This window comes from Gobio gobio (assembly GCF_949357685.1).
Source record: "Gobio gobio genome assembly, chromosome: 6".
NCBI classification, from domain to species: Eukaryota; Metazoa; Chordata; class Actinopteri; order Cypriniformes; family Gobionidae; genus Gobio; species Gobio gobio.
This window is the reverse complement of record NC_137102.1, coordinates 7,934,610-7,961,242: the sequence shown is the minus strand read 5'-3', so window position 1 is coordinate 7,961,242 and position 26,633 is coordinate 7,934,610. Positions and strand designations below refer to the sequence as shown.

The window sequence follows — 26,633 nt, the reverse complement described above, 5'->3', positions numbered from 1 at the left end:
TTTTATACTTTGCTCAATAGCCCAGTTTGTGGGGGAAATTATGTTTTATTATTTTGACTGATTATTTAGATAAAACAATGTCGGCTTCTTGCAAAGGCAACAGATCCATTTTTAATTTTCCACATCCAAATGTGAATTTTGCAGTATTTATTATTGCATTTAAAATGTTACACTGGATTGCTGCTGTCCATATTTTTTGATCATCTTTTTGAAGAAAAAAAAAAACATAACCCATACCCTGAAAATAACATGCACAAGCCCTTCATGATAGTTCATTTTTATTTATTTTATGGATAAAAATATTGGCTGTAAAAGTGGTATTCAAAGTGAACCGTTGAACCATTTTTAAAAGGATAAAAGTATGCATTTGTTAATTTAATGTTGAAAAAATATATATAAACCTGCTTTTACATTTATAGATATTTAAGATCACAATTGTACAAGGAACTATATAGATTTTTGCAAATATAGGGATTACTACTAAGAGCTAATGGTATGCTCCGTTTCTTTGGCAACAAACTTGGTGCATTGCTGATTGATATTTGAACACCTCAAACTCATTCCACCTTTAAAATTTCTAAGTAACACAACTCAGTCTTGTGTTTCTGATAAATAACCAAAGCCTCTCTATTGCGTAGTCTTAAAGGATTAGTTCACTTTACAATGAACATTTCTAAATTTACTCACCCCCACCTCATCCAAGATGTCCATGTCTTTCTTTCTGCAGTCGAAAAGAAATTAAGGTTTTTGATGAAAACATTCCAGGATTTTTCTCCATATAATGAACTTCAATGGGCTCCAAACGGTTCAAGGTCCAAATGACCGTTTCAGTACAGCTTCAAAGGGCTTTAAACGAAGCCAAACGATACCAGACAATGAATAAGGGTCTTATCTAGCGAAATGATCAGTTTCTGCGAGAAATCAAGCAGTATTTATGCTATTATTTTACCTCTTATCAGACAAACGTGATCATCTCTGAGCTCCCCCATAACTTCCGCTAAGTGAGATCAAAATACGAGCGTGGTCATAGATGTATACGTAGATGCCTCATTAGCACATGCACGTATCAGTATAATGAGGCATCTACAATCGATATATCTATGACCACACTCGTATTTTGACCTCACTTAGTGGAAGTTATGGCGGAGCTCAGAGATGATATTCGTCTGATAAGAGGTAAAATAGCATAAATACTGCTCGGTTTCTCGCACAAACGGATCGTTTCGCTAGATAAGACCCTTATTCATCATCTGGTATCGTTTAAAGCCGTACTGAAACTGTCATTTGGACCTTGAACCGTTTGGAGCCCATTGAAGTGCATTATATGGAGAAAAATCCTGGAATGTTTTCATCAAAAACCTTAATTTCTTTTCGACTGAAGAAAGAAAGACATGAACATCTTGGATGAGATGGGGGTGAGTAAATTATCAGGACATTTTCAAGGTGCGGTCACATTTACCGTTGTTCAGCAAAATTTCGCGGACAAAATCCAGTCATTTCAATAGGAATTCATATAATTAGGAATTTCACATGAGGGCGAAAAACCCCTCCACACATTCAAGTTGGTCACGCTAATTCACCTCATTGAAATGTTGCCAATGAGACCACACATTTTACACACAAGGCTGCATTGTTGAATGGTTACATTTGTGTTCAAAGTCCCGTTAGTAACCCTCTCAGTAACAGGGTTATCTCTTGGCTTGAGGGGAGTAGAGGAATATAGCGCTGAAGGTGTTGAGGATCTCTCTAGATTCAGAGATCGCTAGCTTCCCGGCGGTGCGGACCAAGGCCACGGTGTCCCCTCGCTGGAGTGGGAGGATGAGGCTGAAGGACGCCGACCCCCCACACGCGCACTGATCTCGGGTCAGCCGCGGGTGGCCACTCCGGTAACCCGCTGTGTCCAACTTCTGCTTGCTGTGATTGGACACCGAGAGCACGGCTTCTGCATGCTCGCCCTGCGGAGCTGTGAGAACGGCAGTCACCAAATAACGGCCTTCGGTGGGAACCGTGAAGATCCCTACAGAGGGGGAGATATAGGATAAACAGGTTATAGGTTGTTCACTGAAAGCCCATGTGGGGAAACCTCAAAAAGCTATTATCAAATCTGTTTTCTTGAAGTAAAACCAGTTGGGAACCTTATCAGGGTTTCTGTTTACCTGTCTGAGTGTTATAGTGTCCTCCATCATTGACGAGCACCCTATCAAAGCGAATGATACCAAAGTCCCCTGAGAAAGTTTGCCGTGTAAGGCCAGCAGAGAAAGAAAATGGGTCCGTCAAGGAGTTCTGCTGTGACACTATTGAGAAGAAGAGACATGCATGAACATCACATGTTTAAGAGAGGTAAGACATTCTGATCTTGAAAGTAATAATAATGATAATACATTTTGTTTGTAGTGTGCCTTTCTCAAACTCAAAGCGCTACAACATGTACAGAACAAAATAAGAAATCAAACAAGGAAAAAATACATAGTATAAAAGAAAAAAACAATATAAATTAGAACTATAAATTAAAAGCTCGACTAAAAAGATGTGTCTTAAGAAGTTTCTTAAAACAATCCAAAGTCGTAGCAGACACAGGTAATGAGTTCCATAACTTAGGAGCATTGTAGGAAATTAAAGGCCCTCCCACCCATAGTTTTTAATTCACACCGAGGCTGACAGAGAGAAAGAGAGCCAGCAGAGCGGAGAAAGTACATTTTGATCATTACAAGCAGGGTCCAAAATTAACTTTGCCATCACTGCCAATGGTGAGTCCATTGAGAACAATTTTCACTGGCCGTGAAACTAATTTGCAGATTTTTTTAATCTTATTTACTTTTGATTATTTATATACTATTTGATTAGATTTTTTTATATTGTCCATTTTATTTTTGTGCTTTTATCATTTGTACTATATTTCGAAATATTTAGCTTTTATTTAATTTCAGTTTTAATCATTTAATACTTCAGCTTAAACCTATTTTATTTCAGCTTGTTTTGTCTATTTTATATATTATTTCTAGCCGAACTTAGCCCCACCCATAACATTTGAGGTCGGGAAGTTCGGTCTGGACTTGATCCGTTGTGGAGCAACTATTCTCGAACCAGAGCTGTTCGGACCAATCAAATTGTCAGGGCGGGCTTTATACTATGATGGACAGATGATCAACAGTAACGTAATCATCCACGTCACCAAAGTGCACTTGGGTTGAATTCGTTCTAATCCTAAATGGAGAATTTGTTCGTATATGCATTCACCTCAAGCGGCATTGCCGGGTGCCGCTGGCAACCTCCCGCAGTTTCTCTTGAAGCCAATACGGAAGTGAATTAAATTGTAATTCATCGACTGGCCACTAGAGACAGGCTCCAGAAGTGAGCAGAATCTCATCTCCATGTTAAAATGCCCAACTTTACAGCAGAAAAAAACATGTTTACAGCCTGGTACAAATTGTGGTTTTGGTCTATACGGCTAATTTTGCCCTTTCATGACGACTTACGAGGGGGGTGAATTTTTTTATAACTAATTCATTTACGTTATATAAAGCCTTAAAGTTCTGCATAATTAAGGGCGTGGCCACTTCAAATGACAGGTAGATTGTCGTTTGTGTGCTGTCTGTTAGTCGTCACGTCACCTCAGCTTCGCCCACGTCCCGCCTCTTTGCCCATGTTCTGTTATCCGGGAGTGATGCGCAATGACGCGCTGCCAAGATGGCAATAATGGCCCGCTCGACCCTACTTTACGCTTCAAAACTGCTCTTCAGAATCCTATGGGTGCCGTCACAGACACTAGGTCCATATTTTTTTTTCTATGATTTTACAGTCTATGAGAGTTGAGTTCTTTTGACAACTATGCTTGGCTCAACATGCGTCACTTACTCCATTGCTCTGATTGGTTGTAGGTCTATCCATATGAGTGCAGAGGCATTTTCTTTCCTGGTTCGGTTGAAACGCCCCATAATCACAGCCCAAAGGAGCAGCATCAGACTCATATTCTGACTAGAATCTGAGTATGACGAAGTCAGGCTATATCATATCAGCTATATTTCAATTAACAAAACAAGTGTTAATAGTTTTACTTAACAATAGCAACAGTACCTTTGACTTAAGTTTATTTTTCTTACCTAATTGATAAATTCATTGTTTTAAGCATAACTCGGATCCATGAGGCATAAATCAATTTAAGTAGCCTGACAAGCCAGATCCACATCAAGATGTTGGGTCTGGAAACTCACCATTGGCAGGGCTCAATCCGAGGGGCGGGATAAACGGTTGTCTTTCAAATTCCCTCTGCACGCAATTGGATAGCGCCATGAGCGCCACAACCAACCAGAGCAAAGAAGAAGGTGAAGCCGAGCGAACGTTAGTTGATGGACTTTCGGCGTATCCGGTAGGCAAAACTTCGAGCATATCTTCTTTTCTTAAAGGGGTGGTAAAACACATTCTTTTGAAGGCTTGACTGTGTTTGTGGGGTGCACTGTAACGTGTTCATGCTTCGTTTTAAAAAAAATTGCCTTATTTTTTATATATTTGACCTTCATTCTACACTGCTCTGTCCCTCCTTGTAAAACGGTCTGATGCTTTCCGGGTTGTATGAAGCCAGTCCCTCAAAAATACGCAATGGGCTCAGATTGGTTAGCTGGCCTAGTGTGTTCTGATTCGCTAACCGCAGTGCACGGTTGTCGGAAACGTCACGCCCCTTACCTGGAGGCTGTGCTTTGGTCGGCGTCAATAAAACCATATGAGCCCGAATCAGACCCAGAACATTTGAGTGAAGATGATCGAGCAGAAGCTGTTCAGTCCTCAAGAGTAAAGACTGCGGATCTATAATGATCGCTACTGAATGGCACTTTAACTTTTGTATTTTTAGAACGATTATAGCCAAATATCTGTCGCAAGAACTAACTCAAAACGAACACTAAGCACTGGCTTTAACTAGTAAGTTAGCCAAATCACACACAGAACCATGTTTAGCATGCCTGAAGATAAACAATACATAAAAGCTCTAATCAAAGAATCAATTACACTAATGTCAGGTTCGCTGTTGAGATTTTAACGTTAGTGTTTGTAACGATAGGTGTTCGTCGGATAACGTTAAGTATGAATGAGCATTTAACAGACTGGTTTGCAGAACAGCGCTGTCATCTGTTTACTTCCTTGCTACAACCTATTACAGGAAAACACATCGATGAAATATAAATCAGACTTACAGGTTGTGGCCCGTAAACAGCTTCTGTTTGTAAATCCAGCTTTCAGGACAAGCCGTTGTGCATATCCTGTATTGAACTTGCGAAGTTTGTGGAAGTTTGTGTTGTCCTCCGTGAAATGTGCAGCGCGCGCGTCGTGCATCCACGCACCGGCAGTGTTTTTTTCACGCAGCTGACGTTGTGCAAATCCGGCATTGAAATCGCGAAGACGGTGGATGTTTTCCCCTGTTAGATGTGCTGCAGGGAGCCACGCGCGCGCCTGATTCCCAGCTGACTCAAACACACGTGCAACATGCTGTATGTTAAACGCTCTGCAACGCACCCCCGTCCCAAGGAAGGCTGAACAGAGCAAGTACCCCAGACGCTAACAGCGTTTCCTCGGCATCGCGGCAACAACACTCCAGCCTAACTAACTTATACCACAACAGCGCCGCGATACAAAATGGCCTCACCCCCCCTTATTTAATCTTCTCGGAGGAGGGGTTTATGTAAATATTGAGCCTGTTGATGTCACCAACCCTGGAGGAATGTGTGTAGTCGCCTACTGGCCGTTTGCTGTAGTTCTTAGAAACTGATTTCTTTAAAAGCAAATATCTCCCTTTGCTTTAAACTTTGAACGTTGTAACTTTGCAGATGTTGTTTATGCTCAAGCAGCAACATTACACGCTAACTAAAGTTAGAATAGTGAAATCGTGGTTTACCACCCCTTTAAGAATTACCTCAGTGTCGTTCTTTGTTCTTTTCTCAAAGAAAAGCTTAACTCTCCAAGTCTACCAGAGTTGCGGCCAAAGCTGATTCAAAAGACCGCTGTTCGTCAGCTTTGTTTACGAGTAGCACGCAGAACCTCCACAACTCTGCCGTGACATCATTATGTTAAGCCCGCCCACCGACTCTACACGCGCTGTGATTGGCCTGACCAGAGTTTGGTTTTTCCAGCTCTCAGGTCTACCGAGAGTTGCTAGACTACACTCGCGGCAAAATACATTTTCTGCCACTAGGGTGCGTCTAGATTTCTAGGCTACAATTTAAGGTTTATGCTATGAAAAACTATTTGCCAATGGGTAAGAAAAATAAACATAATTCAAGATGTTCTCAAAAAGCACAAATAATAATAATAAAAAAAAAATATTTTGTTTCTCATTCTATCATTTTGGAGTCACCACACTGGCACTCTCTGTAAAAAATAGGGCATCCTTGACCTCTTGATGGTAAAGTATGTCTTTGATTTGCATCATGCACATCACTTCCATCTGTCTATCATTCTTACAGTTTCCCATGTGTTATGTTGCAGTTCCTAATAAAGTTGCAGGCACTGACAAGGAACTTGCTTTTTGCTTGCAACTTGCGCTTGGCAAGTGTTAATTTTGGACCCAGTTCACAAGTTAAGAAATTGTAAATAGCTGGAATATTCAAAAATCCTTTTTTATTACAATATAATGTGATATTAACTAGTTTATTGTATTATAACTTGTTACCTGGAGTAGCAATGGGTCTTTGATATGCATGACTCCATGGGACACGGGCAACTGTAATGAGAATTAACACTCATAATTCTGTAAATTATAGCATGTTATGTTATGTTATTAATCAAACACAACAAAAAACAAACACAATAAGAAAATATACCTGTCGAATGAGCTTGTTTGGTATCATATGAGACAGGATTGACAGGAGGATAACCTGTGGGAAGAGGGGGAAAACGATCCAATACTCATGACGTTTCAAGCATGAGCTTCCAAACATTTCTATAATCAATTCTACTTCATACCTGGAGAACCTGCAAATCCATTCACAGGTGTTTTTGAGTCTTCTGAGCTCTGATCCCGTCTGACCGTGACCCTGCGCACATACCCAGGTGGGCCAGCTTGCCCCGTGACCACCATTGGCTGGTGTACGGCAGGTTGGTGGGGTTGTACGTTATGAATGGGTTGCCTGGGGTTGCTGGGTGGCTGAGGGAAGTAGGGCTGGTGTGGGACGTATGGCTGGTGCACATGGGGACTGGTGGGGTCTGGCACTGTTCTATGGGGTATGATCAAAGGTATGTGGATATGAGGAACATAAGGTCTCAAGGGTTGTGTTGGAGCTTTAGTGTCAGGGACTGGGACAGGCACAGGTCTCGCTTGCCGAACAGGCAGTCCTGTGAGAAAAAAAATACATAAAAACGTGATTTAGGATAATACACCCCAATGGCCAATACATAAACAGGTCAATGACATACACTACCCATTTAGGGTCTGTAAAAGTTTGGAATATTATTACAATTGAAAATATATTTTCTATTTAAATAACTTTGGAATGGTAGTGCAAGTATCAACAATATAGGAAAATAAACTTTAAAAGAAAATATTTAAGACAAGTGCAAGAACACAAGAAATATACTCTTTGTATTTATGTTGGTTTCATATGGTTTTGAACAACTTTAAATTTAATGACTCATTTGGTGGAATTTGGTGGAAAAAAGATAATTTTCCCTAGCCATTATTTAAAAAAAAAACAAAAGAACTTCTTTCAATGTTCATGTTAAAAGTGTGTGTGTGTCTTTATCATGGACACTGGACAGATGTATGACTAACATTTTTAACTTTACACCCCCCTAAAATATCACCATAATTTTTCATGCTCAACATTATAGAATATGTGTAAGTCATGGTACTATACACTCACCTAAAGGATTATTAGGAACACCATACTAATACTGTGTTTGACCCCCTTTCGCCTTCAGAACTGCCTTAATTCTACATGGCATTGATTCAACAAGGTGCTGAAAGCATTCTTTAGAACTGTTGGCCCATATTGATAGGATAGCATCTTGCAGTTGATGGAGATTTGTGGGATGCACATCCAGGGCACGAAGCTCCCGTTCCACCACATCCCAAAGATGCTCTATTAGGTTGAGATCTGGTGACTGTGGGGGCCATTTTAGTACAGTGAACTCAATGTCATGTTCAAGAAATCAATTTGAAATGATTCGAGCTTTGTGACATGGTGCATTATCCTGCTGGAAGTAGCCATCAGAGGATGGGTACATGGTGGTCAGAAAGGGATGGACATGGTCAGAAACAATGCTCAGGTAGGCCGTGACATTTAAACGATGCCCAATTGGCACTAAGGGGCCTAAAGTATGCCAAGAAAACATCTCCCACACCATTACACCACCACCAGCAGCCTGCACAGTGGTAACAAGGCATGATGGATCCATGTTCTCATTCTGTTTACGCCAAATTCTGACTCTACCATCTGAATGTCTCAACAGAAATCGAGACTCATCAGACCAGGCAACATTTTTCCAGTCTTCAACTGTCCAATTTTGGTGAGCTTGTGCAAATTGTAGCCTCTTTTTCCTATTTGTAGTGGAGATGAGTGGTACCCGGTGGGGTCTTCTGCTGTTGTAGCCCATCCGCCTCAAGATTGTGCGTGTTGTGGCTTCTTCACAAATGCTTTGCTGCATACCTCGGTTGTAACGAGTGGTTATTTCAGTCAAAGTTGCTCTTCTATCAGCTTGAATCAGTCGGCCCATTCTCCTCTGACCTCTAGCATCAACAAGGCATTTTCGCCCACAGGACTGCCGCATACTGGATGTTTTTCCCTTTTCACACCATTCTTTGTAAACCCTAGAAATGGTTGTGCGTGAAAATCCCAGTAACTGAGCAGATTGTGAAATACTCAGACTGGCCCGTCTGGCACCAACAACCATGCCACGCTCAAAATTGCTTAAATCACCTTTCTTTCCCATTCTGACATTCAGTTTGGAGTTCAGGAGATTGTCTTGACCAGGACCACACCCCTAAATGCATTGAAGCAACTGCCATGTGATTGGTTGATTAGATAATTGCCTTAATGAGAAATTGAACAGGTGTTCCTAATAATCCTTTAGGTGAGTGTATATGGTTATGGGAATTTCAGTTTGCCAGTGTCGAAAAAGCATTTAACACATATTGTAAAGCCTATGTAAAAGCTGTTAATATTTCAGCCAAACTTCAAAAATACCTTTGCCAATGCTTGTAAATAAAACACCACAGAGAGTTTTAACGTTCAATTCAAGTGTTTTTGAACTTTACAATGCACTTACATAGGCTTTTGTTCTTTGTGCAGTGCTCTCAGCTTGAAGTCTAATGAGGGAGAAAAGCTTTTTTTCTCCAGCTCACACTTCCAGCCCTAAAGATCTTGCACCTCTTTCACTCTTTTCCAAAACCTCACATTTTTTCTTGAATCCCCTTTCACTGTCAGTGGGTTACAAGCTTTTCTACAGGGATGCGAGAAAACAACTTTCCTGTCCTACCAGATGCTGCTGTCTAAATTGAGAAGTGTAATGCGTCATTCCTGACATTAGGGTCTATTTGGATTCCGGATTCTATTGGCTGTAGTAGGAAGTGATTCAAAAGAGGGGCGGCGCTTGAGTCCCATGGGTTCACTTTAAAGCTAATCATCTCATTCTAGCAAAAATGGGCACAGCTAAAATCCTGCGTCAGTGCCGTTTGTCCGCATTTAAGATGCAGCCCAAATATTTTCATACAAACATATTCCCACCCACATACATTAAATCTCTCAAGGGATAATAGGCATCTATCTGTGTGTTTCCCAGAAGCCATTTTGGCAGTCTGAGCAAATAACAGACTCATCACACGCATAATGCCTCACGGCAGCAAGACAAACACATGTTTCAATGTAAATCACGGAGATGCTGATTTTAAATACCGGATACAGGGACTCAGGCGACACAAAGCTGTGGGTTAAATGAGTCAAAAGCACTCAGCTGAAATTAAGGATTCACCACCCTGTGATGTGGAGAGCCTTATTTAAAAGCATATTTAGTTGATGAATGGAAGATCTGAATGGTCTTTTTGTTGACAGTTTCGCTTTGGAAGGCCAAAAGCTCAGTGGGGTGTGGTGATTTTGTGCATGGATACGTGAACACAAACACACACAGAGTAAAATGACTAAAGCTGTACCCTGCTGTAATGATCAGACTCTTGGCTTGATCCAGTCTGAGAATTTCCACATTGGTTCCTCTAGACCCATACCCCTTTTCCATCAAGGCAGTTTGAGTGCTGGTTCGGAGCCAGAGCCTAGTTTCAAATCGGTTCTTTGTCTTTCAACACTCAAAGCACTAGCTCAGAACCAGGAAAAGTGGTTCTTAAGTACCACCAAAACATTGCTAGTCTAAAAGTAAGAACCGCTTGCGTCAGGGGCGGGGTCAGGGGGGTGCTAGAGCCACTGCCCCTCTGCCCTCATCAGCTGAGGTGCCCCTCTCGCAGTCTATGGTCGCCACCCATCCCGCTAAAAGTGTTCTGTTTTTCCTCCGCTAAAGACCCACCGATTCCGCAAATCCGCTCCCGTGTTTTCCCGCTCGCTAACCCAGCGTCACTCAGAGTCTGTGAGCGGAAATCTGTAAAGCGGAGACGACAGTTCCAGAATGTCGTCACATTACAATCCACCGAAAGAGTAATTTGGTAGTTTGTTTTTGTATTTCTGTCAGTATTATTTTGCTCCTGATCTTCCAATACTTGTACAAAATACACGTTCTTGGAAGAGAATTATAATTCTTGTCTAATCAAGTTTTTGTACCCGATCTGATCTAATATAAATAACACCAACTTTGCTGTTGATGGCACACTTTGTAGAATACATAGGCCTAATTTCATATAATAACCCATAAACTGTTACATAATGTATAAATTACTTGATATAATTCTTATTACTATTATATATATAGCTTCGGTGTCATTAATGTAAAATACAAAAAATATTCTACTTAAAAATTTATTTTGACAATTTAGTATAAAACTGAATAAATCTGAATCTGAAAGGTAATTTTTTTAGGACTTATGTACAAGCATCAATATTTACTTATTTAATTGCCCATATTTTAATTGAAGATATGTCATAATAAAAAAGTAAAAAACAATAGATTTTGTTATAATAGAATTCACTCAATATAGGTTTTAATGAAAGTGAAGATGCCTGAAATGTACATCTAATTCATGAAAATATTCAATAATAGCCCCGTTAATTACAATAAGTATTACATTTAAAAAAATATCACTATTTTCAAAATTAGATCAAAACTGTTTTGACTGCCTATTAAGAGTAAGATGGATAATTTGTATGGACAAGCACCCAATCCTCGTCCCCAATGCCACCCCACCCCAGTGCCCCTTTTTTTGGTTTGGGCCACTGCCCCTCAAAATGTCTGTGCACGGCCCTGGGCGGGGTTACCGTGACCAAGACGAACACAAACTTGGACCGCCATTTTTTAAATAGAAGCTAATCGAGCTAATAGCTGCTCGATTGAAATCTGAGCTGCACGAATGCGTTGGATCAGCTGTTTTGATGCCGATGTAGGATCGTAAAGCCATGAGCATCAATAGTAACGCAACGTTCGCCATTGTTGATGGAAGGCTTGTTCGAGATGCACATCGCCGTATGACATCAAAGAGAGCATATACGACTCCTTATGCTTTTTGCTGAGAAAGATGAGACGTATACAGTGACATAAGACATAAAACATCCAGAGCATGTGGAAAACCAAACCGGTTCTTAGAAGGCTCGTCAGTCGAACCAACTCCAAACCGACACTAGCACTAGCTCTGAATTAGCACCCGGTTCACGCTGGTGGAAAAGGGAGGAACTTTAACCGCGGCCCAAGTGGGAACACCTTCAAATTTGGCACATAAAAGTCTGTTTATGACTCCACACAATGTTGCATGAAGTAAAACAAGAGTATAAACACAATCAGTGAGAGCAGGAAAGAGCTTCCCTGACATCCTCTTGACAGAGAGATATTAATCAGCAGGAAGAGAGAGAAAGCAACGAGGACACGGCTGATAAGAGCGTGGGGAGGAAGGGGACACTATTCAAAGTTCATATCCATTTTTGGGGGTATCAGGAGAATGCTAAACAACACCATTGCCAAACAAATGTTTCCACAGAACATGGAAACGGATCAAGATGTATTCAAGAACTGAAATTAAGTCACTGTCTCCAAAGCAAACAGTGAGGAGTTTTCTGAACACGCCTGATTTGCGGACAGAAAATTGAATCAACATTAGTTGAGGGTGTTTTCTATGCAGCCCTCAAACATTCCCAGGCTTAATTGATGCCCTGAACCATGAAGAAAAAACTAATGAAAAATCAATGAAGAGCCATTAGAGTAAATCACAAGAAACTGAGCTTGGTCGCTTTGTCACAGAAACACAGCTGGATGGGCCATTCCAGGATTGTGCAATGCGCCTCTGCCATGATCAGCGGCCAAAGAGTTTGAGTAATGCTGAAGCTATTCAGGGATAAGGGCTATTGTGTTTCTGACTTGAAAATTTTAACCGTATCATATCCCACAACTAGAGATGGGAATCAAGAAAAATGCATCGGATTCCTTTTAACGATTCCAATTCCATTATCGATTCTTTTGAGTACCTGTAAGGAATAGAAATTTGGAAATAAAGAAGTTCCCACATTATGAGATAATGTCAATAATAAATAAATGTATCATTTTAGATTTACATTTTTTGCTTTACACAGACTTTTAATGAGTTTTCACACTGGTTGCACTGTCTCTTTACGACGGACCCCATCAGACTTAGCTTTTTAATTGGCTGCAACACTTTTTTTTTAGGTTAAAGGACACATTTATTGTGTATTAACACTGCATGGATATTAAAAGTTCCCTTACATTTAAATACATATGCAGATCTTTGACAATAGGCCCATTAACACAGTCTGCCTGCTGTTTAGCCAGAGCACTTGGGAAAACGGCTTTTGTTTCTGCAAGAGACGGACCTCCACCCTTATCAGGAATGATGACATCACCCTTTAACGGGAGTTTAAGAGAATATATGTTCTCTAGTGACATCACAGTCGTCTCATAGCTGAACATCTGCAGAGGGGTGTGGGAATCCGTCACCTCCTGAGGCCCATACGTTGACTTTGCAGCTTAATGAGTAACAGATTCGCCTGCAACTGAACTCGCTCGCCAGGTCTAAATGTTATAGGCGGAGAAAGCTAGGCATGACTAAAAGATACTCGCAGACCACACAACTTCTCCTCTCATAAAGACCACTGACCACTAGAAAATACCAATGTTTCTGTGATGCTAAATATAAACACATTGGTAACATTTGCATTGGTAAAATGTACTCATGAGGACCAGTAAAGTGAATTAAACATGTTAGGATTTCAGGTAAATAATAAATCATTTATGCTTTCAAAAGGCATGTTATGTTAAAAAATGAAAACTATGATTGATCAAGTTACATACAGATCACATACTAAGGATTTGTGGAAATTAAAAGCAAAAGGATCCATTCCAATGTGCCTAACTGTTGTTTTGACATATTACAGGCACATTCAAAGGACACAGGAAACCTTTGCTGGCCCCCTGCCTCTCAACAGCTTGGGGCAAACAGGTTATTGTATATGTATCCCATTATTGGTTCAGCATGGAAAAGGTTCCACTGCAAAACTCAGCATGCCATGGACTCCACTGTTGGAAATACCACATTTGGTACCAAATCCCAATAGATGACACCACACAAATTGGTACTTTTAAGTTGGAAGACAAATACAAAGACTGACTTTCAAATGCTTCTGTTTCCATTTTCCAACACTAACCAAACATAAAACGTGTTTCTCTGGCTTCCTCATTTTGCCTAACATCTGAAAGCTTACCTTGTTCTTTACTTGTATGGTCCTTAAGGATATGCTTAGCCATTCCTGCTAGCTGGCTCTGAAAATTCAGAAGGGAGTTCTGAAGGCCTGTGATTTCTCTTGAATGACTGCCCAGAGTGCGATTCATCTGTGCCACCTTTCTCTCCAATTCCCCTGAAAGCTCCTGGATATTGCTTGTCCCACCGTCAAGCCTTCCACAGATCTTCTCCAGAGCCGTCACCCTGTCACCCACCGCCGACACACCTTCAGCTACGCCAGCTGTTTTGAACTTGCACATGCTCAACTCCATGGTCACATGAGCGTTCAGTGCATCCACTTTTTCTTTTAGCTCCTCAATCTGGTTGTGGGCTGGTTTGCCAGTTTCTACCTGGAGAAAAGGACCGCTTACCTGTCCTGTCTGGCAACACGTAGAGTTCAAAGTGTGAAGGTCTTGGCTAAATTTGCTAACTGTGTCTCCCAATCCAGTTATAGCTCCAGTCAAGCCATTGACATTGTCAGTCAAAGTATTTAGTCTTTTGTGGGTGTCCTGCATATGTGCATTGATGAATTGTTTCTCAGGTGACATCCTGACAGTATCCTCTAATCCTCTAAGCTTTGCTACGCTGTTCATAAAATCAGAACGTAAAACATTCAGATCATTTCTCAAGACCTTTACAAGACTATCCAGACCTTCTGGCTTTTGGGTATCAGTAGGTAGGTTGGTTTTGCAGTCGGTTGAGCATATCTGTCCAATGGCATTAAACTTGTCCTCCAACCCCTGTATAAGGTGCCTGTTAGAGTTAACCTGAGTTTGCAGTCCATCGACAGAATCGCTGGACATCACCGGGAAGGAGTTGTTGCTCATCTCGATCAACATGGTGGTGAACTGATCCTGCATAGCATTGAGTTTCTGGTCCAGAAGTTGACGTAGCATAGCTACTTCATCCATAATTTCCTTGGTAAGTTTTTCATCCACATAGAAGCAATAAGTCTCCGCGTTCCTCTCAGTGACGTTCATCCTGTCTTCCAGGTCCTCAATGCGTGAACCAAGCACGTCTTCCATCTTCAGCGAGGACAGATGCTCTAGCTCGTTGTCCACTCTTGCGTTCAGGACACGATGGGCGTCTGCCACTCGAACAAGTTCCCTCCTCAAGTCGTTGTAGTCACCATCATCTTTCCCGATGTCTATTTGACGGTTCGCGCGTATTAGACCATCTGACATGGACAAATCCAATCTGAGCTCACGTATCTCCTTTCTAAGCTCAGCTTCCTTGTTGTGCACTAGATCTGTGAGGCTCAAATAGGGGCCGCTTTCCTTTCCTTCTCCACATGCTTTTTCACATGTATTTTTCAGCTTAGTCATCTCGTCTTCCATGTTTACGACAATCTCCTTCTTGAGCTTCTCAAACTTCCCATCAATATAAGTCTGAAGGATGTCTATATCTTGAGCAGCGGCACCTGTGACTGGTAGGCCTTGAGAGGTACTATCCATAAGCATTCGGATCTGCCCGTCGTGCCCTGTCACTGTTCCCCTCAGTTCCTCAAGAGCTTCGTCTTTGCTTTTGAGAGCATCTGTCATATCGTTGAGCCTGGCCATCACCGTCTCGATTTCTTTTTCTCCATGGTTGTGACCTCTCATGGCCTGGTGGCCATCTAGCTGCACCACGCTCTCCTCAGTGCCTCCTGTTCTTGCGCTGTCAGGTGAAGTCCTGTCATTGAGGAGGGTAATGAGCATCTTGCTGGTGTCCTCCTGTAAGTCTGTCCGCAGGTTCTCAGCCATACCTGTCATGGCTGCTTGAAGATGCAGCACAGTCTGTGAGAGACGCTGCACTTCTTCCTCCAATATGCGTGTTTTGTCAACTCCTCGTCTGATATCATATTGTCCGATTTCTCGACGCCCTGGCCCTGTGGTAACAAAATAAAAAAGTTAAGGAATTAACAGCCAATAATAAGTGAATATATATATGGTTCATACATCATTATTTTCATCATTATTTTTGGTAAATAGTAGTCATCTAAAAATATTTTCTCTGTTTTTCATCGTTTTTTTTCGAAGTGATAATGCTTACATTATGAGAAGAAACCTAAAACACTTTAAAGGGGTCATGATTTGAGAAATCAACTTTCCCTTGAGCTTTTGATATATAAAAGGTCATAGTAAGTATGAATATCCTGTAAGTTTCAGAGCTGAAAACTTCCTTGTTAGTCAAAGCAAAGCTTTTATAGACACCAGGCCCAGCAAATGCTCGATCTCAGAATCTGCCACACCTTGACTTCATCGTCCTCAACAGAAAAAGACCGCCTGATTCTGTAGCCCCGCCCACCGACTCGTGCCACTAACATGACATAGGCCTACATAGAGCTAGACCGCATCGAATTTCTAAGCAGTAAACATACCACATAAGCTTCATTCAGATTCCAATATTATGAATGCATGGATGAACTTTATTTTTAATGAATATCCAGCTCACGTGGGGAAGACATTGCGTTTGTTCCTTCATTTCACCACGGATTCGTTTGTAAACAAGAGACTGGATTTGCAGACAAGATGAGATTACATGAATGAATGAAGCAACACACTAATGTGAGAAAAACATGTTTTTTATAAATGATATTATTGCATTGTCACAGATTGTATTGATTATGTGCACATGTCTAACTGAACATACCTTAGCACGCTGTCAAAGGCTGAAGAATCGTTGGTTCATTGCGATTCGTGATCAGACTCGGACATGTTTATGGGCCAGTGCACTATTACTTATTCATTATGATGTTTTTGAATGTAAAAACCACGCAAACGTCATAAGTTGACCTCAGACAACAGTATACATTTTTTAAAAAGCCAGTTCATGACCCCTTTAAAACCTGCATATATTCACATATGACCTCTGACGCGTATTCTCTGATGATTTTTATAGGTGGGTTATTGACTGTCACGTGTGTATCTTTGTTAAAGAAGTGTATTTTGGGTGTGCTGTTGTGTGCTTTTTCCTTTGTTTTCTCTCTGGCTCCTCCCTCTCCCTCTCTCTGGCAGGTATCTGATTGTCCCCAGCTGTGCCTGCTTACCAACCAGGAATGGGGCAGCATAAAAGCAGAGAAGAGCCTCTAGTTCCTAGGAAGTTGAGAAACATTCTCCAGAGTGCTGTCTGTGGCCTGCCCAGCTTATTGTGTTGAACTGTTTTACATTCATATGGTTGATGGGTGCCATTTTTGTTGCAATCTGTTTTTCTTCTGTTTTATGGTGAGGCAGGGAGTTAGTGTATATTTCTGTTGTTAATTTGTTTTTCGTTGAGTAGTTTAGTTAAAGGTTTTAACTCTCAGGGCAGAATTCTTTAGTTTGTTATTTTGGCCTTGCCCCTTTTTAAGCTTCCTATTTCTGTTGTTCTTTTGAAATACCGTGTTTCTGTTTTATAGGCTATAAATAAAGGCTTTGAACGTGATCTGCTTGCATGCGGTGCTGTGGCAGGGCTTGTTCGTCCACTTAAACCCCTAGACTCATTTGGGACGTAACATTCAACTAATGCTGTAAAATATACAGGGAACCCCAGTTGGTAGCCATATTATAATAATATTGAAGGTTAAAATGAACTGCTCTGAATAGGCTACTTACATTTAAATTATACATAAGGAAGTTTTTATAATAATAATAACAACGTTATAACTTTTGAATGGCATGATTATGTTTCTACACATTTTTTGAAATTTAAACATTTAAATAGTGGCTGTCATAAAAATGGATTTATTCAAACATACGTTAAATACGGAAGAACATGTTGAGTAAAAATACAATGAATAAGAAATATAGGCCCGGTTTCACAGACAGGGCTTAGACTAAGCCAGGATTAGGCCTTAGTTCAATTAGGACATTTAAGTAACTTTTATAAACGTGCCCAAGAAAAAAACATTGCTGGTGTGCATCTTGAGAAAAAACAATGCCACTGACATATTTTAAGATTTGTCAGTGCAAGATTCTTTCAGTTAAAATAGCTCAAACATGCATTTTAGTCTAGGATTAGCTTAAGCATTGTCTGTGAAACCGGGGGATAGTGCATATATTTAGCAAAGACACTCCTCTCGAGTTAATTTTTCTAGCTGACTAACAGATTTATGGTCATTAATCTGACTTTTCTGAGGTATATGAAACATTACGTGACATTGTTTAAAAGCTGTTTGACTGAAGTCCTTCCACGGTTGAAACACGGATTGAGCGATTATGAGACAGATTTTGGTAAATTGTACTGTCTCTTTCAACATACCTTCTGATGTTCATTCGTGTTTATTTCGTAATGTAACTAGTAGTAAAGTGAAAGATATGATCCGTTCATGTGCGCTCTGTGCCTGGTTGCCAGGTTTGTGGGGTCGCTTTTACCCGCTTTAACCCGCGCCAACACTGAGATGCTACAGCAATCTGTCATTCCACAGTATTTATTGTTTGAATTTTGCAATAAAATGGACAGAATTTGAAAGCTGAGACTTTAAAGCTGAGACTCAAAAGTAACAAAGCACAAAGCTTATTGCGATTTATTTATACAATACATTTATTTTAAAAGCTACACTGTGTAACTTTTTTAGTTTATTCTTAGCTAAAAACACTTAGTTCTTTCAAAAATATATGTGCTCATCAGTGATGCGCGGGTCAATGTATAAACAACCCGCACCCGACCGACGTTTTCAACTAACCCGCCCGCAACTCGGACCGCAAAAAAAAAAGAAGAAAATATTGTACCCGACCCGCTTCCTGACCCGCATTTTTTAAAAGTAGTAAATGCTCATCGTAGCTCATTGGGCCATTGAGAAAATGTTTCAGGCCCTGACGTGGTGCGCTCAGAGGTGCAGCAGCGAGAGCAGGAAGTTCTTGCGGCGGCCCATCATTTTCCATTTCAGCTCCAGATGCATATTATTGATGAACGCGATGTTTATGTTTCGACCCGGCTTGAAGAATTCATCAGCCCACATTTGGAAAACATTTGGAAAAGTGTGAAAGCCCTTAGGAGCGCAAACTGTTATTTTTCTGAATGCTGTATGATATAGCCTAGTGTTATGTAATACAGGCTTGATTTATTCATTTATTTCGTTTAATTTTCTTAACAATTAAGATGCTGCATGTGTTTATCCAGTCTAATCGAAGTGTGCGTCTCTCCCCCGACTTTCCCAACAAAAATCCTGCCCCCTCTCAGAAAATACATAAAACTGACTTTAAATGCGTTTAAAAGTAGCCTATTAAAATGGTACAATGGCATTGCTCAGTTCAACGTTTTGGGAAATCGGGCATTTTGTCCCGCGTCAGCATTTATTCAAAAGTTAATAACGCTCAACATTCAAAAGGTAAATAAGGATTTATTGACGATCCGACCGAACGTGACCCGAATATCATTAAAAATATTTTTGGATGACTCGTAACCGCGGGTAACCGCGGGTGGCCGCGGGCACCCGCTCATTTTGGATCAACCCGCGCATCACTGGTGCTCATTAATGTATATTTACTTCTTTCAAGTAATAAAGTATTCTCGTAAGTTTATAATATGCCATTGAAAATACATACAGGTGAGGGGTTTGAATGCGGGTCGCCATGTTGCCCCTCCATCTTTAAAAGTACATCAGCCAAAGAGGGACATACCCGTGAATTCAAGCTTCGCCTTTCGCGTTTTAACACTCGATGGCACCGTGTCGAATGTGGACGAGGTCGAACTGGAAGCCATGTTAATCTTGGACTAAATCGGCCACCGTAGGAGTTAAAACGAAATCGGAATTGAGAGGAACAGAAACTAATATTCACTGGATGGTCATATACCTTTTAACCGCTAGATGGGGGTAAAAATCACACAGTGTAGCTTTAAGAAATTCTTAATTTTCATATTTTAGAAAACTGAATATGGGCACCAGTCTGGGAACACAAATATTTGTTCATATTATTATTTCTTGTTTCCACACTTATCCAAACCTGGAAATTGCTCAAATCAAATTCCATACTTTTCCAAACTACGTACTTTGTGCAGGTCGGGTTTGTCCATGCTGTGGGTTTTGTGGGTATGATTGTGGATATTCCGTCTGGCTGTTTGGAGAGCCTTTCACTTCTCTGCAGTCTGGGCCCTGGTATCCAGGGCAGCACCTCCATTCTAACTCTGTCACAGTCTTGTATGCTATCTTGTAAGTCGGACGAAATCGAGTACGGTATCTGAAAAGAAAAAAAAAACGATTAGGTTGACATGCAAAAAAACACACAAACTCGACCCCACAATCTCCTTTAAAAAAAAATGATTTGATCAAGCCATCTTTTACAAGGCTTAAGCTACTTATTGCTGTTGCTTTGAACTGTGAGTAATGGACCATGAAGCCCCTATTACAGGATGAAAGCAAAGGTAAAGGCAAGCATTAACTTGCGCAGACGGAGGGTTTAATAAGAAGAGTCTTTTGGCCTAGTCTGTTCAGCTTCACTTAATGCTTCTGATGGATAATGCTGCAATTAGAAGTGCAATCATTCTAGTTCTTATGCCACAACAAGTTGAGCCAAACAATTAAAATCACAGTTGCTTCAGATGACAGCAAAAGAGCTCTTGGTGAAATGCTTCTAGTGCAAAAGTGAGTATTCAGACAAAGCAACATATGGCAGCCTTGAATTCCTTACATGGCCTTAAATGCGTGGGTTTTTTTTTTAAATAAACGAGAATGAAATCAACATTAATCACTGAAGTATAATCTGATAATCTGAAGCCTTAAAATATAGCTTTGATTGCCTGTATATGTCAAATTCCATTGTAATTATTTCAACTTAGTGTACAGTTTAATACCTCCCAGTCTCCACATATTCAATTAATCAAATACTTGTCTGACCCAAAGGGCTTTTAAAGCAAACAAAAGCTTAAATAATGTCTTGTGTCAGTAGTGGTGCAGCAGGAACGAACAAAGTCTGTGAATAATGTGAGTAACATTTTTCAAAAAAGCATCACAATTCTGTCATAACAGTTATAGACCAGGACTTTCAATTGAATAAGTGAATGTTTTCAATGTGCCCTAATCTAAATGTTTACTACATATTAAGCAAAACTGACTTGACAAAATGTGAGCAGTTTGTGTACATCTTGGAGTTCACTCTTGGCACTGACACAGAATCAGCATAATTTGAAAATGTATAATGTCAAAAAAACACCAGTTTGCTCCGAGAGTGCTGATATTTTGTATTGAGCAATGAGACATTTTACTGATTGTATGACTCTGCTTTTGTTTACGTCATTCCAGACCGGAGTATGTGAGCTGTGTGGAAAAGCGTTTTCCCAAAATCTGAGCACGTGTTTTCTGGAGAGGAAAAACCCCCCCGAAAAAAACTTGTGTTCGGGAAAATCCAGAGTGATTACAGCAGGGCGGGGAAATCTCTGTCACTCATACACTGCTCCAGAACAGAATGCTTTTCAGTGTTAACTGTAAGTTATTGAATATTAACTTGTTTATATTTCTTGTTTATGCCGTAAAAGCAAAAATCACACTCATAATAGGCACTTTTTTCATAAACTATTTTTTTTGGTTGAAACTCTCTTCACATCCGGATAGCATTCAATGATAGAAGTGGTCTAAATTTAAACAAATGTTCATCCAATCATTTCAATTATACAATATCCTGCCTGGCTGCCTGTCAACATTTCCATACCTCCGCGCACTCTGCTCGCGCAAAACATACGCCATCAGCGCATTCCGTGAAGCTATGCAGAGTAGGGCTGTCAAAATGGCTGAAAAGCTAAATTCGAAATTCTTTCTTAAATATTATCAAAATTCGAATTATACTCGAATTCTAAAGGCTATACTAAATGGTAGAGGAAAAAAGTACTGTATTGTCTCCTATGCCCACAAGAGGGCGCAAGCGAGCGCAACAAGCAAACGTAAACCAAATCAAGCATCGCATCTTTTATCGAAATGAAATGACATTCACTTTTTACAGTGCATTAACTTTTCAAACAATTGTTATTAAATAAAATATAATTTCATTAATGAGAATGTCAGGAAAATGCATAAAACTGCAAGTGCATCAGTAACCTGAGAAAACACAATTCAACAGACAACGTAATGTGAACACAAAATAGCAAACGGACATTCAGAAACAATCCATTTCCACTCACTAAACATCTTCATATTGTTCGTCAAAAACACCAAACAGTCAACTTGACCTGCAGCGAGTGCTGAGCGTTTTTCTCTGAGATATGATCAAGTATGTCTTTGCCAGCTGCGCAATATGTGGATACATATAACGTTATGCTAACTATGTCATGAACTATCTGATATTCTGATTTTCAAATATGTGTGAGTGAATGTGTGTTAGTTGATCTACAATGCGCGATGGGCGGCGCCATGTTAGTTTGCGCCTCAGAGAATCGGATCTGTCGGATTTACATCACGTAAATTCATTCACGTCTCACAAAATACATTAAATTAAGTGACTGCTGAACTGGGAGAAGAATAGAGTAAACTATAGTTAACTATATAATGTGTATCTGATATGAATAAAACATGTAGTCAAGTTATAACTGTCTGAAAGGATTGTTTTTGCCGCTTCCATAGACAATGAGCATTTAAATGTCTGAAATCTAAAATAAACATTATGAGGTTGAAAACACTGAATAGTTGTGATATGTGACGAGCGCTGAGCGTGTCTGTCTCTGGCTGATTCGGTACGGTACATACTGGTTATAAAGGTCATATTATAAATACTGGTTATAAAGGTCAGGTTATAAAAACCCATATTGACATCAGTAACGTCATCGTCATGTCTCGCGCGCCTACCAAAAAAATCGAATGCACGGTTTTTGCATTTGAATGTTTAATTTTTTTGTAAATTCGACGAATATTTGATTTTCAAATTTTTATTTGACAGCCCTAATGCAGAGTTGTAGACAGTCACCGAACGCCATAAACGAACAGCAGACGCCTTTTACAGTTTCTCCTGAACCAAAACAACGTGCTTATGCTGCGTTCGCGCCATGTCCTAACCATAATTTAGAGACGGCCACCGTAGCTTCTCTATGTGCTACGAAAGGGCGGGGTTAGCTTTGCGTGGTTCACAACCTCACCACTAGATGCCACTAAAATTCACACACTGCACCTTTTAGCCAGAGGGTTAAAATCAGGATAGAAATTACCTTTTATTTCTAAATTATATTTTATGATGCAAAAATAACTACTAACAATATAAGTGCACCTCAACAAATATTAAAAAAAAAACAATCCACTTCATAACCCCTTTAAAGTAGGCGTGACATTGTAGACGCTTCAGGGGAGGGTGGATGCTTTCAAAGCTAGCTTACTATTGCTAGCCGCTCCGAAATTGACTACTCTACCTTTAATTATTGTCATCCATAACAGTGGTGGGGGTAACGCATTACAAGTAACTTGAGTTACGTAATAATATTACTTTTTCCAAGTAACTAATAAAGTAACGCATTACTTTTCAAATTTACAACTAAATTTCCGAGTTACTTTTTCACATTCATTTGACTGACAGCTCTCCTGCCCCCATGTTGAGAAAAATAAAAATTGTGTGTAAACATGATGGTTATTGTAGTTCCAGACTAAATGTGAGCATTTATTTATCTCACTTGCACAATAAAGATTCTGTACTCCTCAAAATGATTAAAATCAGTCAAATGCTAAATCAGAGTACTATGCAAACCTCCAATAATTAAATGTTAAATAACTATTTTTATGCATAATTTACCTTTATATTTAATTTACCAATGTCTTGCTGCTGACCTTTGATGATGAAAATTACTAGATTTTTTTTTATTGGTAAAACTTTTTTCTCCTGCATCCTATTCTCCCATTCTCCAGAATGGCAGCAGAGCTGCGCCCTCTACTGTTCATGCGTGAATTTGCATTTTTACCTCAGCCTGGGGCTTATTATTTCAATTTTGGTATGAAGAGGTCTTTACGGTTGCACAAAAATATAACTTTTTTGCAGAGGTGGAAAGTAACGAATTACATTTACTCGCGTTACTGTAATTGAGTAGCCTAGTTTTTCTGTGTACTTCTACTTTTTTAAGTAGTTTTAAAAATCTGTAATTTTACTTTTACTTAAGTATGTTTTGTTTTAGGTATTGTACTAAGCTACATTTTAAACCACATCCGTTACTGAGTAAAATAAATAAATAATACGAAAATGGGGAAAAAGCGATCCGGAAACGACTGCATTGAATTGAAGGGCGGGAGAACGCACAAAAATCACAAAAAGATGGAGACGGACAAGACATGTCAGTGATGCAGATCCAGCTGAAAGCGAAACGCCGTCGTGAACCAGTTAGTATGGGAATACTTTGGATATAGAAATAAATAACGTGGTGTTGTCCTGGAGGATATCATCAAAGTTACAAAAAATGTTGATGCAAATGAGGAAACGCATAGAACATGTTCGGGAACATCCCTCTGTGTATAGATAAAGGTATGTTTTTAACTTAAGGCCGAGTGATTTGTGATGCAGAGGGAATCCAGTCACGACAATAAATTTACAGTATAACCAGATATCACGTAAAACAAGCAAACTGATGGATGAATGAATACATCTATGGTAGAGCTGTACAATAAATCAAATCGCGACATGGTCTGTGAATATTAAAGCGAAACACTGCTATATAAATAAATGATCTGCTTGTTCTGTCTCTGTGATGAGCAGCGCCGTTTCGTCTACTATACAGGGTACTCAAGTACGCGATGCTCGTGGTGTTTTAACGTCTCACAAACCATATTTGGACATGAACACATGAACATTTTAAAAAACAGTCAAATACACTCTGAAACAGGTTTTCACAGAAGCAGCTCTTCACTAAAACCCATCAAAATAAACGTTTTTGAAAATCTCTGTTTTGCAGCATTTTGCCAAAAAATAAAAGGATAAAAGTTTGTTACATTTTATTTAATTACCACCGTTTTGGTCATATATTTGTATAAAAATCATTAAAAAAAATTCATAGGATTCTTAAACATTTTAATAAGTTAATGATAAAAATAAGTTGTTAATCTAATTCATAACCATTTATTGAATTTAGTTGATTAGACATGTTTTATTGAAATTTTAATAAACAAAACAAATCAAGTTTGTTATAATAAAGCATTTGTTCAACCAAAAAAATGCCAATTTAACTGGTGATAATAATAACCATAATTTAATAATACAGTTTATTTATTAAATAACTGTTTAATACCGTGATGCTGTGAAACTCTGATGTTTTCATATCGTGAAAATCTCATTCTACCACAACTCAGGAGATTCCCCACCCCTGCTGTTAAAAAAGTAACTCAGTAACTTTTACTCTGAGTACATTTTAAATGAACTACTTTTTACTTTTACTTGAGTAAATTTTTAGACCGATACTTTTACTTGTACTTAAGAAAAAATGTCATTGAAGTAATAGTACTTTTACTTGAGTAGAATATTTTGTTACTCTTTCCACCTCTGCTTTTTTGTTATAAACAAAAACAAGCCCAGCCCAGGTGAGAAAAAGTAACGCAAAAGTAACGTAACGCATTACTTTTCTTAAAAAGTAACTAAGTAACTCAAATAGTTACTTTTTTAGGGAGTAACGCATTATTGTAATGCATTACTTTTCAAAGTAACTTTCCCCAACACTGGTCCATAAACACTCCTCCTCACAGGAGTTATCATGAATCATGGATTTGTGTGTCTTTGAGTCCATAAGGAGCATGAGAACTACCGAACATCAATACTTCCACATGCCCCTCCCGGTCTCTCGAGTACTTACATCATTTGTGGCTCACAGTCAGGCTGATGCTCGGGACAGTGCGCGCGTTCAGGTTCAACGTGACTTTCCACGCTGCCTTGAACTGCGCAGCTTACGTTCTTTTGGACAATAAAAGCGCACCAGTTCCTGTACAAAACACAGATTAAAACAAAAAGATCAGAATAAGCATAGTTTGAGTTGGCAAAAATGTGACCATATTTTATTAGTTCAGAATGTGAAACAATGTTCATGTGGAAATTATCTTCTTTCAAAACGAATGCAAATGTTTTAATCTGAAACAGCCCTATTGCAGTAAACAGAGAAGAGGAATGTTCAATAAATCGATAGACCTCTTAGCCTATATGTTGCTTTAGCGATTAAACACAGTAAAAAGAACTAAACAATAGCATTAACACGTAGCTCCAGAAGATTGCTGTGAGTTAAATACATCATATATAATGAAATACAGAGAATATCATAAACACGTCCGCTGTTAACACAAGTATCATTTCTTGAGAAACTTACTTATTTCTGTGCCTGTGAACGGCTCCTGAATATGCGTTGCCCTGGAACAGACTTGACGGATATCCATGAGTGAGAGAAAAGCTTAGGATAAATAAAACTGATAACTGTACTCTAGGGAAAGGTGGCTGGCAATTCATTGTCTAAAACAAAACAGTCCAGAAAAAACTACACAGTGTCAGCGCGAGAAAAGTTGAGCCGCGTTTCAGGCTCTGGAGAGCAGAGAGTCAAGAGAGTCAAGAGAGCGCGTTCTAAGTTTGACAAAGTTCGTGGAAGTCCGAGAAACTGAAGGTGGACTCTAGTCTGCAGGGGTTCAGTCCGCCGCCTATCTGGAAGAAGGGGGTAGATGGGGGTAGGGGAAGTCATCAAAAAAACAATAGCGCCCCTGCACACCCACCAAGCGTGTTTTAAATGAACACAGTTTTACAGCTCAATTGAAAACATCTGCGTTTATCTCTGTTACAGGAAACTATTACTTGGTGGTCACGTAAACGTAGCTCATCAAAAACAGTGAATAACATAAGGGAAAGGCTTCGATTTCTTTACACAAAGTTGCAAAAAACATTTG

The 26,633-nt window shown here is 39.6% G+C and overlaps 1 protein-coding gene across 1 annotated transcript; it reads right to left on the bottom strand.

The window, feature by feature from the left end:
- Positions 1-261: 261 nt before the first annotated feature.
- Positions 262-26,397, bottom strand: emilin2a (elastin microfibril interfacer 2a). Its single transcript, XM_079819651.1, has 9 exons — positions 26,069-26,397; positions 25,565-25,690; positions 19,814-20,001; positions 13,848-15,731; positions 6,952-7,320; positions 6,810-6,863; positions 6,659-6,709; positions 2,157-2,294; positions 262-2,017 (listed from the first exon to the last, which is right to left on the bottom strand). Exons 1-9 carry the CDS (start codon positions 26,203-26,205, stop codon positions 1,689-1,691), a joined length of 3,276 nt encoding a protein of 1,091 aa, XP_079675777.1. The 5' UTR covers positions 26,206-26,397; the 3' UTR covers positions 262-1,688.
- Positions 26,398-26,633: the final 236 nt, after the last annotated feature.

Coding starts and splice junctions, on each gene's coding strand:
- emilin2a (XM_079819651.1), bottom strand. CDS start 26,205: ATGAATTGCCAGCCACCTTTCCCTAGAGTACAGTTATCAGTTTTATTT. Junction 25,691..26,068: donor GTTCACAGGCACAGAAATAA/GTAAGTTTCTCA, acceptor TGTTTTGTACAG/GAACTGGTGCGCTTTTATTG. Junction 15,732..19,813: donor ACAAACCCGACCTGCACAAA/GTACGTAGTTTG, acceptor TTGTTACCACAG/GGCCAGGGCGTCGAGAAATC.